Consider the following 18,955-nt stretch of genomic DNA (forward strand, 5'->3'; position numbering starts at 1 on the left):
GATGTCCAATACGGCCACCGTTAGCAGATCCACAAGGGTTGCCACCACGCATTTCTATAGCCCTGAACAGTAAATCAGCCTGAACAGAGGGTAATACATGCCCTGCTTCAGTATCAGCTTAATCAGGGATGTTTTCCTTTCAGGGCTCTGGGAAAGCTGGCTCATAACTTTTCTTAAATAGAAGATATCGGTTAAAAATATATATGTATATATTTACTTTAGTTTTCCAGTGGGCTTCTTGTAGAGTTATGCAGAAGATCTCCGTGCCCGCAATCAACACCGGAAAAATGGCGAAACGCAATCAGGCCAGGAGAGGAAATCACTTGATGAGCGGTAACTGCAGGAAGGGCTGGAGTCTTCTTGAATGAAGAACTACACTTATAGATCACTTCTTACTTCAAGGTCCACTGAAGACAATGTGATTGCAAAACAGCTCAGAGAAAAAGGACGTACTCCAGTCACATCCAAAGCTGCACTGGCTACCTTTGGGGTTTTAATGTAATCCACTTCTTGTTGGCCCACTGCCAGCACCGTGCTTTTAAAAAGGACCTTTCACCACCAAGAGTCGTTTTCATCCATTAATAGCCGTCCTATTACGCATTCCGATGCAGTTGGAATTTTTTCTCTAGCTCCCGTTGTTCCTGAGCAATCGGTGCTGTTAGTTTTGGTTCCTGAACTTGACTCTCTAATGTCAAGAGCAGGGGTGGGCAATTAATTTTCCCATGGGGCCACATGAGAAATTGTAACGGTTCTAGAGGGCTGTGCGAGTCGTGGCAAATTTAGCTCCACCCACTTCTATGCTGACTCCGCCCATTCTAAATAATTTTTCCATGTGCCCCACAAAGTAAAATCCTCCTACGTCACCCTAACATTATACACCCCCATATTATAACGTTTTCCTCCAAATGTCCCACAGTAGGGGACATTAAACTGGGGCAGCTGGAGGGTGACATTAAACTGGGGGCAACTAGAGGCAGACATGGCCCCCTCCAGCTACCCCCCATGGTTTAATATCCTCTTCCAGCTGCCCCAGTTTAATATCGTCCTCCATCTGTCCTCCATCTGCCCCCTAGTTTCATGTCCCCCCTCCATGTGCATTAAGTTTAACTGCCCCCCTCCCCTCTTGCTCACACATGTTGTCTCTTCTCTCTTTATCATCCAGCAGCCCCCATTGCCGGCAGCTTGCAGAAAGCACACAGTCCCATGTGGCTCCGCCCACTAACGAGTCATAGCCTATCCTGGTGATAGGCTGTGATGACATCATCACAGGTCCTTCAAAAACCTTCCACTAGCTATGCGGGTCGGATAGAAGCAGTCAGAGGGCCGGATGTGGCCCACGGGCCGCACATTGCCAAGGTCTGGTCAAGAGGGTGGTATAAGGCAGGAGCAACGGGGGCGTGACTCAGAGCTCTGAAACAGTAAGGGAGGCATAACTCAGATGACCAATCAGAGGTGGACAGTGTCAGAGCTCCGAGTCACGCCCCCTTGCTGCTGCCTAACATCACCCACTTGATATTAGGGAGTTAAGTTGGGATATCAGGCACTAAAATTAACTACACTGATTGCTCAGGAACAGTGGGGGCTAAAGAAAAAATTCCATCTGCCCCAGAATCACTCAAGGGGGAGCTATAAGTATGAGAAGGGCTGGAGTTGGAGAAGGGGTGTAAAGATCCACCTTAAACTACTAGCCACTAAAAATGTGAATGGAGCTCAGGCTGGGAATGGAGTACAGTGCAAGATCAAGCAAACTTATCTCCAAACTGCTTAATATTGTATTTCAATTTTTATAATGTAAAACAATATTACAAAAGACAAGAAAAGTAAGATCAATAGAAGGTAAAACATTTGCAAAAAGACTCCACGTTATATATAGATCTGAAAGTGGAGCAGCGCTATAAAGGCGTACAGTACAGGAGTATAAAAGACATCACTACTTTGTTCCAGAACAGCGCCTCACCTGTCTACAGTTTGTGTCTGGTATTGCAGCTGCACTGTATTGAAGTGAATGAGGCTGAGCTGCAGTACCATGCACAACCAGTGGACAGAGGTGGCGCAGTTTCTGAAAGAAAGACACCATGTTATTCCAAATCTGTACAACCCATTTAAATACATTCCTAGAAAGATGCCCCCTCCGTTCACAGGTTCTTGTCCTGCCTATGAACCCAACGATCACATGGATGAGGCATAAGACAAGCTGTGCCTCAAGCCTCAATACCCCTATGACCTGAGTCTTATATTACTACAGCTCCCGAAACAACAAGTTTGACACAACACAAAGCACCCCAAAAGCTGCTGCTAAGTGTTAGGGTAGCAAAAGTGAAAGAAACCCCCCAAATATAGATAAATAATTTATTCACCGGTTATATGAAAAAGTGCATTCGCTTTAAAAGTGCTTCTGTATAGCTCAGTGTACGTTTCCGCATACTGCCCGCTGCCCACTACTGCACCGCAAATAGTGATATACATACATAAGATTTCTGCCAGTTTTCAGCTGAGGGTGAAGATTTGCAGCATGCCGTAAAGTGAATGTCACTTTTAGGTTCAATTCTGATTTGATCAATTTCGTGAAGCTTTGTTTTATATCAGTCACAGGGTCATTCCTGATACAGAGCTCCAAACCCTCTGAAATCAAATAATTCAGGCTCCCTGCAGACACCACTAGGGGGAGCTGAGACGCTGACTGAACTCCCAGTCAACAAAACATTCATAGCAATTCCCAAAACAGGACAGGCCCTCCAGAGCGAGAGGCACTCTTTGTATCCACTCTACACTCTGGCCAAGAGAAGATGATCCTGAAGGGTGAGAAAATAGGCAACCCCTTTAAGGAGGACCTTTAACAACCTCTTTTCATCCTTAACCCTTAAATACTATCATGGTGTCTATCATAATGATATGTCTATGGTAGCGGTGTATGATAGACCATTAAGGGTTAAATATGCCCCCCCCCCCCCCCTGACTGCAAAGCAGTTGGGATTTTCTCTCTGGTCCTCACCATTCCTGAGCAATCCGTGTAGTTGGTTTTGATGCCTGATTTGGTAACTAGACTCCCTAATGTCCAGTGGGTGGAGTCAGGAAGGAGCAGGCAAGGTGCAATGACTCAGAGTACCAACCAGAGGTGGATGGTGTCTGAGTATTGAGTCTTGCATCATTGCCTGCTCCTGTCTGACACCACCCACTGGACATCAGGCACCAAAACCTCCTGCACTGGTTGCTCAGTAACAGTGGGGGCCGATTCGGGCACTGTGATGAAATCAGTGTAATGGCACCTATCAAAGGATGACAAGAGTTGAAGGTGGTGAAAGATCCTCTTTCAGTGATTCTCTTAAACCTAGTTCACAGGCTATGACCACGACCAGAAGAAACAATAGTGGAGTGTCCCTTTAAGTGACCCACTTTTCTGAAAATATACAGCCATCCCTCCCTATAGCCCACATGACCAAGTACCATGACTACCTTGAAGGATCATCACATCTGTCCAGCATGGGACCAATGCAAGTAAAGGTGGACTGGGATACCAGCCAAACCAATGAGGATCTTGGGGAAGGGGAGGGGGGATTCCCAATTATGGTTACATTCCCATTAACAGACAAATATAAGGAAGAATGTTAAACAGAAATCAGACAATAGAAAGACAGAACCAAAAACATTTAGATGAAGCCCAAAACTCCCAACAAATGAAGTCCATTCCAAAAAAATCTGCAAGGACTGGGGTCAGCAGATCTCATCCACAAGTTTGGATCCATTGATCCCCCTGTAGGTTACTCTCCCGGGTCTGACTAGGATGCCGTGGTTTGGCTTGCAGTGGAAGTATCTCTTGTCGCCGACTGTTCCGTCATTCTTTCCCTTGGCGGAGCGAAGCTCAAGTCCTAACCATACACCGGGGGCAAAGTCTGTGGGACCAATATACCGTATGACAGCAATTTCATTGGAGCTGGTCAGCAGGACCTGGGAGCCTTTGTGGAGTTTCACACCCCCATCACTGGTGCTGGTGGAACTGGTGCTGCTCCAACTGCGGCGGAGAGCTGGCTTCCTGTGCCTGTCCATAGGAGAGGAAGAAAACATAATTACAGTAATATCAATCCCAACATCTGAGCAGCAATTACATATCATATATATACCCAGAGAGGATGGTGCCAAACGGCAACCCCCAGGACGCTTTATATGATCATCCAAAAAGAGTGGGAAAGGAAATGCACGCTGAATACAAAAATGTAACTACTATAATACTGCCACCTATGTAGAAGAATATAACTACTATAATACTACTCCTATGTACAAGAATATAACTACTATAATACTACTCCTATGTACAAGAATATAACTACTATAATACTACCTCCTATGTACAAGAATATAACTACTATAATACTGCTCCCTATGTACAAGAATATAACTACTATAATACTGCCTCCTATGTACAAGAATATAACTACTATAATACTGCCTCCTATGTACAAGAATATAACTACTATAATACTGCTCCTATGTACAAGAATATAACTACTATAATACTACCTCCTATGTACAAGAATATAACTACTATAATACTACCTCCTATGTACAAGAATATAACTACTATAATACTCCCTCCTATGTACAAGAATATAACTACTATAATACTGCTCCTATATACAAGAATATAACTACTATAATACTACCTCCTATGTACAAGAATATAACTACTATAATACTGCTCCTATATACAAGAATATAACTACTATAATACTGCTCCTATGTACAGGAATATAACTACTATAATACTGTTCCTATGTACAAGAATATAACTACTATAATACTGCTCCTATGTACATGAATATAACTACTATAATACTGCTCCTATGTACAAGGATATAACTACTATAATACTGCTCCTATGTACAAGAATATAACTACTATAATACTATTCCTATGTACAAGAATATAACTACTATAATACTACTCCTATGTACAAGACTATAACTACTATAATACTGTTCCTATGTACAAGAATATAACTACTATAATACTGTTCCTACGTACAAGAATATAACTACTATAATACTGCTCCTACGTACAAGAATATAACTACTATAATACTGCTCCTATGTACAGGAATATAACTACTATAATACTACTCCTATGTACAAGAATATAACTACTATAATACTACTCCTATGTACAAGACTATAACTACTATAATACTGCTCCTATGTACAAGAATATAACTACTATAATACTATTCCTATGTACAAGAATATAACTAGTATAATACTGCTCCTATGTACAAGAATATAACTACTATAATACTACTCCTATGTACAAGAATATAACTACTATAATACTGCTCCTATGTACAAGAATATAACTACTATAATACTGCCTCCTATGTAAAAGAATATAACTACTATAATACTACCTCCTATGTACAAGAATATAACTACTATAATACTACTCCTACGTATAATAATATAACTACTATAATACTACTCCTATGTACAAGAATATAACTACTATAATACTGCTCCTATGTACTAGAATATAACTACTATAATACTACCTCCTATGTACAAGAATATAACTACTATAATACTGCTCCTATGTACAAGAATATAACTACTATAATACTGCTCATATGTACAAGAATATAACTATGAGAAAAAATTCCAAAAAGGATTCAAACAAAGTTTGAAGGATCTGCAGCTCAGAGGAGGTTAAAACTCAAAAAAAACTTTATTTCATACTTTTAAAAGGACTCACCCCAAGTGGGTGAATACATTCAGAGGTTTAACAACAGAACATAGTGAGAAAAAGATAGAAAAAATGTGAAAATAAAACCAAAACCGCTGACGCGTTTCGGGACAGATTTTTAATGTCCCTTAATCATAGCGGAATACAGCCTCCGCTATGATTAAGGGACATTAAAAATCTGTCCCGAAACGCGTCAGCGGTTTTGGTTTTATTTTCACATTTTTTCTATCTTTTTCTCACTATGTTCTGTTGTTAAACCTCTGAATGTATTCACCCACTTGGGGTGAGTCCTTTTAAAAGTATGAAATAAAGTTTTTTTTGAGTTTTAACCTCCTCTGAGCTGCAGATCCTTCAAACTTTGTTTGAATCCTTTTTAGAATTTTTTCTCATCGTTTTGCTCCAGGAGGTCAAGGAGAACAGGGTCGTGCACCACAGGAGGATAAATGAACAGAAGATAGGTGAGCTACTTCTCTATTTTTTCTAAAAGAATATAACTACTAGAGATGAGCGAACAGTGTTCTATCGAACACATGTTCGACGGATATCAGGCTGTTCGAGATGTTCGATTCGAACTCCAAAAAAATTCGATTCCCCTCCCACCTTCCCTGGCGCTTTTTTGCATCAATAACAGCGCAGGGGAGGTGGGACAGGAACTACGACACCGGAGGCATCGAAAAAAATCAGAAAAAGTCATTGGCTGCCGAAATCAGGTGACCTCCATTTTAGACGAATAGTGGATTTCAAATCCGGGTTATATGAGAATGTGAACTTTGTGACTAAGAGACAGGGATAGATGTACAGGCAGGGATAGCTAGGGGAAACCTTTATTTAGGTAGGAATGTTATTAAAAATAACTTTTTGGGGCTCTATCGGGTGTGTAATTGTGATTTTTGTGACATAAACTTTTTCCCATAGGAATGCATTGGACAGCGCTGATTGACCAGAGTACGGAACTCGACCAATCAGCGCTGGCTCTGCTGGAGGAGGCGGAGTCTAAGATCGCTCCACACCAGTCTCCATTCATGTCCGAACTTAGACTCCGCCTCCTCCGGCAGAGCCAGCGCTGATTGGCCGAAGGCTGGCCAATGCATTCCTATGGGAATGCAGAGACTTAGCAGTGCACACTCGGCTCTGCTATATCAGATGGGCTGACCAGCACACGGTGTAGTTGAGCAGAACTGGCTCAGCACTGCTAAGTCTCTGCAGTAGAAGCTCTGCTACATCAGATGTAGCAGAGCCAAGTGTGCACACTCGGCACACGGTGTAGTTGAGCAGAACTGGCTCAGCACTGCTAAGTCTCTGCATTCCCATAGGAATGCATTGGCCAGCCTTCGGCCAATCAGCGCTGGCTCTGCCGGAGGAGGCGGGGTCTAAGGTCGGACCTGAATGGAGACTGGTGTGGAGCGATCTTAGACTCCGCCTCCTCCAGCAGAGCCAGCGCTGATTGGTCAAATTCCGTACTCTGGCCAATCAGCGCTGTCCAATGCATTCCTATGGGGAAAAGTTAGCTTGCGAAAATCGCAAGCTGACAGGGATTTCCATTAAATAAAGTGACTTTTATGCCCCCAGACATGCTTCCCCTGCTGTCCCAGTGTCATTCCAGGGTGTTGGTATCATTTCCTGGGGTGTCATAGTGGACTTGGTGACCCTCCAGACACGGATTTGGGTTTCCCCCTTAACGAGTATATGTTCCCCATAGACTATAATGGGGTTCGAAACCTGTTCGAACACTCGAACAGTGAGCGGCTGTTTGATTCGAATTTCGAACCTCGAACATTTTAGTGTTCGCTCATCTCTAATAACTACTATAATACTACTCCTATGTACAAGAATATAACTACTATAATACTGCTCCTATGTACAAGAATATAACTACTATAATACTGCTCCTATGTACAAGAATATAACTGCTATAATACTGCTCCTATGTACAAGAATATAACTACTATAATACTACCTCCTATGTACAAGAATATAACTACTATAATACTGCTCCTATGTACAAGAATATAACTACTATAATACTGCTCCTATGTACAAGAATATAACTGCTATAATACTACTCCTATGTACAAGAATATAACTGCTATAATACTACTCCTATGTACAAGAATATAACTGCTATAATACTGCTCCTATGTACAAGAATATAACTACTATAATACTGCTCCTATGTACAAGAATATAACTGCTATAATACTGCTCCTATGTACAAGAATATAACTACTATAATACTGCTCCTATGTACAAGAATATAACTACTATAATACTGCTCCTATGTACAAGAATATAACTACTATAATACTACCTCCTATGTACAAGAATATAACTACTATAATACTGCTCCTATGTACAAGAATATAACTACTATAATACTACTCCTATGTACAAGAATATAACTACTATAATACTGCTCCTATGTACAAGAATATAACTACTATAATACTACTCCTATGTACAAGAATATAACTACTATAATACTACTCCTATGTACAAGAATATAACTACTATAATACTGCTCCTATGTACAAGAATATAACTACTATGATACTACTCCTATATACAAGAATATATCTACTATAATACTGCCCCCTATATACAAGAATATAACTACTATAGTACTACTCCTATGTACAAGAATATAACTACTATAATACTGCCCCCTATGTATGACAATAGGTTCCGATTCCTGATGATACACACAGATCATTACAGATTTTCGGCTGATGTCCCTCCCTACATTTTCGGTATCACGGTGACCTTATCCTGTTTGGTTGGTTTCGATGTTTTAGTGACACCAGGCCTCCTATCATTCTGCAGTAAAGACATTTCTGAGGTTTCGGTGACTGCGGAGAACACTTTGTGGCTTCTCTCCGGGTTTTGCTGTATTTTTTGGGGATCGTCACGTTCTCATATTCATTATGTGAAGCTAAAAGCCCTGGCAGAGTGGAGTCGGCGATCATTAAACGTGGCCCCTGCTGTGAGCGTTTATTGCTCTGCGCCGCTCCGGGATGACGACGCGGAGCAGCTTTTATGTCGCTGCTTGTGACACGCTCGGCTATTCGCTTAACCAGGCGACCGTATTATCAAGAAAGTGCGTGGGGTCTCTGTGGAATAAAAGAACGACGTGAAGCTGATCCATTATGTATCAGACGGAAAAGGAAAAAATAAAAAAAAAAACAGCTCAGTCTACACTGCACAAACATCTGTTTATTCTATGCCGCAGCGCTACATAATGCAACGTTTAAAGGGAGTGGATCAGGTCGCTTTGCCCTACAAAACTGCCCCAGGCTTAGCCAGCCAGGTCTGCCCAACCTCTCCCACCAGAACCTGAGTCACAGCACTTGCCCGCTCCAACATCATCTGTGAGATCTACACACAGTGGGCGCCACACATAACCTCCATTTAAAGGGGCACTGCATTTTTGAGGAAATTAAAGGGGTATTGCCATCTTAGGAGCAGTTACTCCCATCTCGGCAGCTGCTTGCTAGGTCTCAGTCACTACAATGGGACTTCCAGGAACAGCCAAGGAGCGCTGCGCTATGCCACTGCCTAAACTGCCACAGATCTAGACCCAGAGCACTTACCAGGAATGGGACCGCCCCTTATGCACTTGACAGCTAATTTGCATATTACATGAAAGATTTTTATCCCAGATATCAGGGCAAAAAAAGGTAAATGTCGACTAGTGAGCAAGTGCCCTACCAAATGCTAGGAGTCGTTTTGTAATGCACCATGGCCTCCCTTTAAAGGGGCACTGCATCCTGTGTTAGAGGAAATTAAAGGGCTATTCCCATGCAGGAATAACTGATCTCAAATTCAGCCCCTTAGGGCAGGACTTACAGGAACAGCCGAGTGGCGCTGGTCTATGTCCTTTCAATAGAGGTGAATGGGAGCTGCGGAAACAGCGAAGATAAATGTGCTATGACCAGCCATGTCTGACCTCCCACCAGTAGGAGTCAGCCACTGGCTGTCATAACAGTGCTTGCATGGGTTGTGGCAATGAGTGTCAGTCTTCACCAAAATACTGGCATGCTATTCACAAACCAAGTAGTTCAGTCTGGTTAATGCGGAGGAAGAGCGTGTCAGCGTGTGCAGCAGCACGTGGCATTGTGAGAGGTCAGAGGAAATACAGCGCTGAATGTAAAGGTCGTGATTCTCCTCATAAAGCAGCGCTGCATCTGTAGCTGCAATATACGGGCCCCCCCGGAATAGACATTTAAAGGGTACGTTCACCTCTGGAAGAAATAAAAGAAAAGCCTTGACACTATCTGAGCACTTGTAGTCCCCCGACAGCCTGACAGAAGCTGAAGAATGGGGGAAAAATGCAGAGTCCACAAGTGCAAAGCAGAGAGAGACCCATAAAGAGAGAATCCAGCCCGAAACCACTGCCAAAGACACCGCCACTACATAACTAATGTGCGGGGGCAAATAATTATACAGCCATACTGTGTGTGCGTAATGAATACTGATCACTTATATATAAATGTGTATGTGGCCTATATGTACCAAGATATCTGTATGATAGATACATATGGTATATACTTTATTATACTCCAGAGCTGCGCTCACTATTCTGCTGGTGCAGTCAGTGTACATACATTACATTACTTATCCTGTACTGATCCTGAGTTATATCCTGTATTATACTCCAGAGCTGCACTCACTATTCTGCTGGTACAGTCACTGTGTACATACATTACATTACTTATCCTGTACTGATCCTGAGTTACATCCTGTATTATACTCCAGAGCTGCGCTCACTATTCTGCTGGTGCAGTCACTATGTACATACATTACATTACTTATCCTGTACTGATCCTGAGTTACATCCTGTATTATACTCCAGAGCTGCACTCACTATTCTGCTGGTGCAGTCACTATGTACATACATTACATTACTTATCCTGTACTGATCCTGAGTTACATCCTGTATTATACTTCAGAGCTGTGCTCACTATTCTGCTAGTGCAGTCTAAGATAAGGTGATACGAGGTGTTCCTTCATGTACATTGTACCTACCTGTTGACATTAAGGGGTTAATACGCAGAGGGGTCCCAATTAAGCAACAACTAAATTTCTATGAGATGTAAATTATATATATACTCGAGTATAAGCCGACCCGAATATAAGCCGACCCCCCTAATTTTACCACAAAAAAACTGGGAAAACTTATTGACTCGAGTATAAGCCGAGGGGGGGAAAGCAGCAGCTATTGGAAAATTTCAAAAATTAAAATGGTTGGAGTTTTTGGGTGCAGTAGTTGCTGGGTGCTGGGGAGGGGGTGTTTTGGTTGTCTGTCTGCCCCTTCCCTGAGCTTGAGGACTGAGTTTTTTTTTCCCCCACTTGGAATTCAGTCTGGCTGACTATAGGGGATCTGCAGTGCTCCTATTAACCCCTTCCCGACGGAACAGGAGCACTGCAGATCCCCTATATCCAGTAGACCGGGCACTCTCAGACATAGGGATACCTAATGTGTATGTGTTTCACATCATTTTCTACTTTTATATGTATTCTAGGGAAAGGAGGGATTTACAACTTTTATTTACTTTATTTTTTTATTATATTTTTTTTAAAAGCTTCTTTTTTCTTCACTATTTTATGGGAGATTCTATACATTACTATTGCGGTTGGTCATAGACCCCCATCCTCTCCCCCCCCCCCAAAAAAAAATAAAATAAAATAAAAATAAAATAAAATTTTTTTTTTTTTTGCTTGACTCCAGTATAAGCCGAGGTGGCTTTTTCAGCACAACAATTGTGCTGAAAAACTATGCTTATAATTGAGTATATACGGTAATTATCAGGACTCATTATCTTGCACACTTTGTGTGACTCTCAGGGGTTAATACGGGAGTAGACGCGGCGCTCTCATAGCTGTCTAATTATCAGCTTCAGTAGTGAGAGGGTCCTGCGAGGCCTCATCTCATCCATCCTTCATACACTGATTAGGTCTCCAAATTTCCGAAAACACTTCTGTAACTAACAGGTCCCAGGATAACCCCACAAAAAACGCTAAATCAGCGCAATAAATAAATATATATGTATTACAACTTTCACTTCCCTCAATGTGTCTGATATAGAGACCACGTATCAGTATGTGGGTATATAATATAGAGATTTGTGGGGATGGGGTGGGGGTGGGGACAGATTTACAAAATCCTTCACTACAAAATTCTGGCACAGAAAAGTCACAAAGAAGGGATTTGTGACTTTATTTAATCTTATTTGTGCAGAAAATTCGGGACTTTTTGAAAAAGTCGCAAAAACTGTCTCAAACTCCCGCCAGTCAGTGGGAGGAGCACAAAATGGAGGAACATTGCAGAACAGACGTATCCGACTTATAGATGTATCTAATTTGTCTAACATCGTGCGACGATAAATGTGCCGCAAATTACACCAACTTCAGAAAAACTGACCCTAAAAACTCCCCCAATGTATCTGGATCAGTTTACTGAAATCTATAGGATAGTCTTTCAGTATCAAAAATACATTTGGGGCAGAAACCCCCTTTAATGGAGCAGCCACCCCCACCCACAGTTCTTTTTCACATCTTACCGGCCAAACGAGTGCCTCCGATCCAGGTCTTTCTGGGACGCTGACGTGGACGTAGAGCTGAGGCTTCTTTTGAATCCTAAATATAAAAACAAGATGGCGGATTTACCTCTGCAGGTCAGACCATGTACTACTGTGTGACACCCTATTAGGAAAATCAGTAGGGTTAAGGGGGGGTTTCTCTGTTCAGAATCCTCATATTTTGGCCACAAAGAGAGTCTCCATATCTGGAGGACTGTCCTGTGTAATGCTTCATTTCCCCTGTGGAGGTGCTGCAGGGAAGTTGATCCCTTACTGCAATTTTATTTTTATTGTAGCTGATCACTTGGGGTCCGGCAGGAGGACACTGAGATCAGCTCATGGTCAAGACTGCCTTCTAAGAAGTAGGGATCGTCCAAAAAGGAGAACTCTTAACTAAGAAATTCTTAAAGGGGTCAGCCATTCTTACATGTATAATATATTGAGTGCATTGATCTACATAGCTGGCTATGCGTCACTCCTGTCCCAACAAGGCCGCTGCTTTGACCCATCCATCACCTGCCTCTATTGAAAAGTACTGTGCATGGTGATGGAAACTGGCGCATACGCAGTGAGGACGCTGACGCTGGGTTCACAATAGCATTCGATCTCCATTCTCAGGTTTCCGTCTTCCTGTCATGCTGAGTCTGGCCGCGAGCGCCGGTGAGCGTTTTATGCTCTCCACGGCGAAACCGTTTTTCGAAATCGGACACAGAGTACTGCATGTCCGACTGTGTCCGGTGTAAAAAAAAAACGGTTTTGCGACGGAGAGCATAAAACGCTCACGGCCGGACACCTTTCAAAACCATTCAAATGAATGGGTATGAAGAGTCCTGCAGCTTTCCGTCTCCTGCCCTGTTTTGTGCAGGAAACGGAAACCTGCAAAACAGACTCCCGGGCGCAGATGTGAACGAGCCCTGACCAGGACTGAATGTAAACGGGGTGAGAACTTCCAACGTACCTGGGAACGAATGATTCAGTTTACTTGCAGGAATCTCCGACAAGGAATCCAAAGACCCAGAAACCCTACGAAAAAAAATATAACTTTATTGAGATGTTGCAACATTGCTGTATTGGTGTGTCACGTGAGTGAATGTGATGTCATCGGTACAGGAAAGTACAGTTGATCCGTGGGGTGTGGGGGGACCACATACTGAGGACCTATCCACTTCTCTGACCTGTACTAACCTCTGAACTCTGGATGGAGGTGCAAACACGCCATGTTTAGGGGGGCAGGTAAAATACTGAACTCCAGAGATGGAGCCGTCGTTTTTCCCGTGAGGTTTATCCAGCTCAATGCCGCACCAGTCACCTGCAGAGAGAGAACGGAACGTGTCAGGGTTGTCAGACGCGTTAAGTGTTAGTCTCAGGGCGATTCCTACTGTGATTATTCTGTCTCTCAGGAGGCGGCTGAAGTTTGGGCAACTTTGTACAGCTGATCGGATACACCCCCGAAGCTTCTGTGTCCGGAGCTCTTGGCCAGGCACAGTCTGTACATTACCGATCGCTCCTGGCAGACATGGCGGCAGAGGACGGGGAAGCTACATGGCAGCATCTGCGGCCAAGCCATAGTACAAGCTGGGAGGCAAATGCAGCGCCAAGGGAATGAGTGGGAGGCGAGTAATACAGCGGGGAACGAGACTGAGGACACATTGCCAGAGACGGTCGCTGTAGGGGACACAGCTGCACCCAAACATACAAAGGACGGCACTGTATGGGATAGAGATCAATCATGCTTGGGGATGTATGGGGGACAGATGTGTTGTGGAGGCTGCTATAGGGGACACAGCTGCACCCGCACATACAAAGGACGGTACTGTGTGGGCCATGGATAAATCATGGCTGGGGGTGTATGGGGGACAGATGTATTGTAGGGGAGACAAGTACTAGACATATATAAATGCAAGTACTGTATGGGATAATACGTATCGTAGATGTATGGGACATAAACTAATTATGATAGTCGCTGTAGGGGGGGGAAGGTGGTGGTGGTGGGGGGTACATCCAGATATACAAAGGCTGGCACTGTATGGTACATAGATGAATCATGGCTGGCAATGTACAGGGCACAGATGTACGGAGCGGGTCTCAGTAATGGACACAGGTACACTGGCTGGCACTGTATGGGATAATATTGGCTGCCAATGGGCAACACGGTGGCTCAGTGGTTAGCACTGCAGCCTTGCAACGCTGGAGTCCTGGTTTCGAATCCCACCAGGAACATCATCTGCAAAGAGTTTGTATGTTCACCCTGTGTTTGCGTGGATTTTCTCCCATTCTACAAAGACATACTGATAGGAAAAAAAAAAACGTACATTGTGATCCCTATATGGGGCTCATAATCTACATTTCTAAAAAATAAATAAAAATTGGCTGCCAATGTACAGGACACAGATGTAATGAGGTGGCCAAAATAAGGGACATAGGTAGAAACGGACATACAAAGGCTGGCATCGTATGGGACGGAACAAATCAAGGCTGACAATGTACACACATGTATAGTGGCAGTCACTGTAGGGGGGCACAGGGGTACCCAGACATACAAGGATGGCACTGTATGGGATAATAGATTATCTATGGCTGCCGCTGTAAGGGATTTATTGAGGCCGTCACTGTGATTGTAAAGGACACAAGATATACTGCTGGATTACAGGAGCCATATTGTGCCAGACACTGTATATAGGTGCTATAGACATATCTACACAGATTATCCATGTGTTACGCTTCTTATGCCTGTCCTATAATACACAATAACCCGCACATTTCTGGCCCCCGTGGACACCAGACCTCCGCACCCCCCATATCTATACAGCAGAGGATTTCCAGCATCACTGGGCAGTTTCCACTACATATAAGCAACCGCTCAGCTCTGCTGCATCTGACAAACGCCTTCCTGCTGCGCCCGTGGTGCGCACTGAGGGAGGGGCTGTCCTGTCCGAAACACGATAGCCGCAACCTAGCAGATGACATTTGGAATTGGCAGAAAAGCCGGGATAAAAATAAAACACTTTTACCTGATTAAATCAAAAGCTTAACACGTTAGGTCATGTAGAACCCGCACTACATCATCCTGACTAACAAGATCACAGCGAGCGCCGCGACCTCGGGAGATCCTGGAAATAAACACCGAGCCCAACACATCACAACTGACAGGATCACTGGCAATGAGATGTACATAGCGCAGATAGCAAGTAATAGCCTGGCAAGGAAGAGGTTAAAGAAGAGCAGACACTTCACATAGCGAAGGTCAACGCCACCATAGATATATCCGACAGAAGAGACGAGATGGTCAACTAATATAAGTACATGCCCAGCCGAGGCTGCTCTAATCTATGGCCTGGATCTGATATATATATATATATATATTAGATAGATAGATAGATAGATAGATAGATAGATAGATAGATAGATAGATAGGAGATAGATAGATAGAGAGATAGATAGATAGAGAGATAGGAGATAGATAGATAGATAGATAGATAGATAGATAGATAGATAGATATGTGATAGATAGATAGATAGATAGATAGATAGATAGATAGGAGATAGATAGATAGATAGATAGATAGATAGATAGGAGATAGATAGATAGGAGATAGATAGATAGATAGATAGATAGATAGATAGATAGATATGTGATAGATAGATAGATAGATAGATAGATAGATAGAGAGATAGATATGTGATAGATAGATAGATAGATAGATAGATAGATAGATAGATAGATAGGAGATAGATAGATAGATAGATAGATAGATAGATAGATAGATAGATAGGAGATAGATAGATAGGAGATAGATAGATAGATAGATAGATAGATAGATAGATAGATAGATATGTGATAGATAGATAGATAGATAGATAGATAGATAGGAGATAGATAGATAGATAGATAGATAGATAGATAGATAGAGAGATAGATATGTGATAGATAGATAGATAGATAGATAGATAGATAGATAGATAGATAGGAGATAGATAGATAGATAGATAGATAGATAGATAGGAGATAGATAGATAGGAGATAGATAGATAGATAGATAGATAGATAGATAGATAGATATGTGATAGATAGATAGATAGATAGATAGATAGATAGATAGATAGGAGATAGATAGATAGATAGATAGATAGATAGATAATAGATAGATAGATAGATAGATAGATAGATAGATAGATAGATAGGAGATAGATAGATAGATAATAGATAGATAGATAGATAGATAGATAGATAGATAGATAGGAGATAGATAGATAATAGATAGATAGATAGATAGATAGATAGATAGGAGATAGATAGATAGATATGTGATAGATAGATAGATAGATAGATAGATAGATAGATAGATAGATAGATAGATAGATAGATAGATAGATATGTGATAGATAGATTTATTTAGGGGTCTGCTTTGGTTTCCCACTAACAAATATTAATAATCCTACATAGTCTGTGAAGTTCTTACAAGACGACATCTTCACGGCTGCTGTTCTGCTCAGACGCTCACTAGCGCCCCCTGTCCAGGTTACTATGTTATACAGGACATGCTGTAATAACACTGCTGGACACGGGATATACATGTACACTGACAGATAGTGGCCACGTCCAATCTCATCCCTCGGGGGAGGGGGTGCAGCGTGTCACCCAGGTGAGTGAGAAAATCAATATCTAATTCACTTACTGCGATCCCATAAAATGACTGACACCGGCAGTTTTCTTAGCCGCGCTTCGGCTTTCAATGGTGAAGTGTTTAATGAGTCTTCGCTCTTAGGCAGTTAACCCCTTAACAACCACTCCACTGCAATGTACTTGGGGCAGTCGTAGGCTGAAATGTGCTGAATACAGGAGGTTATATATAGTATACACACAGCCATCTACAGTAGCCTAAACTTCTCCTCTGTTCCGTTAACAGCATTTAGTGATCTGCTTTACAGCACCGTCATGGCCATAGGCAGTAATAGTCTGGAGCCGACTCACTGAGATCTATGGGAGAGTTTTATAGACACGTGGAGGAGATAAGTTGTGACATCTATTGTCAGGAACGATGTAATGATGGTTCAGTGGTGTAATCTACAGAAGTGTTATCTTCTATTGAAATCCTGTAAATGAAGTAACTACTGTACATATAAAAAAAAATTGAAAAAAGATACAGAATTGGCAAGTATCACTCTATTATTAAACTTAGTGGTCAGAGTGAAAATTGCATGATATTTATTTAAAAAAACAAAAAACACAAACTATCATGCAATTTTCATCCTAAACAAAATTTTAACATTAAAACTTGGTTTGATAAAATAGATTTTTCTGTTGAGACATTCCCTTTAAGGTTGCATTCAGATGACCACAACAAGCTCGTAAAATTCAATTCGGCTGCTAGAAGGCGTATACAGTATATACGCAGCTCTGCTACTATTGAAGTGAATGGAAACAGCTGCCGTTCCCCGACTCCACTGCTACAGTGTAAGTCTCTGTATACTGTATACAGCTTCCAGTTCTGTATACTGTAGCGCCGGGGAAACTGCAGCCCCACTCCTATTCACGTCAACAGTAGCAGAGCTGCTACTGGCCTTATACCTTGTACTGAATCAGCTGATCAGTGCGGGGTCCACGACCACTGCAGTGGATTGAATCAGTGACTCACCTGGTGCAAAGTTGGTTTTGCCAAAAAAGCGTACAGTGCCGAGTCTCTGCCCGACCACAAGAACCCGGTCACCAGGCTGGAATTCTGTCTGCTCCGAGGTCGGGCTTACCGCCGAAAATGACACGGGGTTGTGATGACCTGCGAAAAGAGTCAATGTAAGAAAACTGCAAGAGGAAGTGGCGCGCATGGAAGCGAGATGGGAAAGGGACGGAGCCTGGAATGCACAAGTGTGAGATTTACTTTGTGTAGAGACATAAAAAGTGATTTGGAATCTGAATACAATATAATTCTACAATATCTAACCCAAAGCATTATAGTGAATAAAGGGATTTGTGTGCAGGTACAGGAAGCCTCAGCGCAACACAATCCGGTGACCACAGTGAGGGACTGGACTCGTAGCATTACCAGTCCTTAATGGAGAGGACCGGGGCTGGACCGCAGAGCTCTGAAGTGATCGGTGATGACTTGGGAGGGGTGGTTTGGTCTCAACGAAGGAGGAGGATGATGAGGAGGAGAAGGAGCATGAAGACAAGCTGCTGGATCCGACACAGAAAGCTGAAATATGGGACAAAACAGACAAAGCTCCAGACCACGAGGGCGACATGTGAGGGCTGAGACACCGTACAATGCGTCATTATATAGTGCACATATTGGAACAGCCTGAGCAGGGCCCCCCTCATGTCCTTATTATGTAACCCCCCCCCTCCGATCCCGGGCCTCATCTAGGCCTGCACGCCACATGACTTCGTCTATAGGTACCCTGTGGTGTCTGACACATTAGCCGCAGATCCAAGTCCTGTCCGTGGATCAGACCTGCACATCCCATAGGATTCATCGGATTCACATCTGAAGAATTTGGATTAGAGTCACCATCTTAATCTCTTCATCATGTTCCAGTGTGGCAGGGGCATTAGGCCATGAGGGGGCACCGCTATTGTGACGGGGTACAATGTTTAGATAGGTGGGATGTGACATAGTAACCTTCACGTGATGCCAGGGCACAAGGTTTGCAGCAGA

General features: G+C 42.7%; 1 protein-coding gene across 5 annotated transcripts in view; it reads right to left on the bottom strand.

The window, feature by feature from the left end:
• Nucleotides 1–1,761: 1,761 nt before the first annotated feature.
• The window catches only part of CLIP4 (CAP-Gly domain containing linker protein family member 4), a 70,688-nt gene continuing 53,494 nt past the window's right edge, over nucleotides 1,762–18,955 (bottom strand). For all 5 annotated transcript variants that reach the window (XM_075267224.1, XM_075267226.1, XM_075267227.1 and 2 more), the window contains exons 11-15: nucleotides 17,939–18,076; nucleotides 13,488–13,611; nucleotides 13,261–13,325; nucleotides 12,285–12,360; nucleotides 1,762–4,036 (exon numbers count right to left, since the gene is read on the bottom strand). In XM_075267224.1, the coding sequence (XP_075123325.1) occupies nucleotides 3,712–4,036; nucleotides 12,285–12,360; nucleotides 13,261–13,325; nucleotides 13,488–13,611; nucleotides 17,939–18,076 (728 nt within the window). In that variant the 3' untranslated portion in view covers nucleotides 1,762–3,711. The remainder of the gene's footprint in view (nucleotides 4,037–12,284; nucleotides 12,361–13,260; nucleotides 13,326–13,487; nucleotides 13,612–17,938; nucleotides 18,077–18,955) is intronic.

Source organism: Leptodactylus fuscus, chromosome 3 (genome assembly GCF_031893055.1).
Source record: "Leptodactylus fuscus isolate aLepFus1 chromosome 3, aLepFus1.hap2, whole genome shotgun sequence".
In the NCBI taxonomy this organism is placed as follows: Eukaryota; Metazoa; Chordata; class Amphibia; order Anura; family Leptodactylidae; genus Leptodactylus; species Leptodactylus fuscus.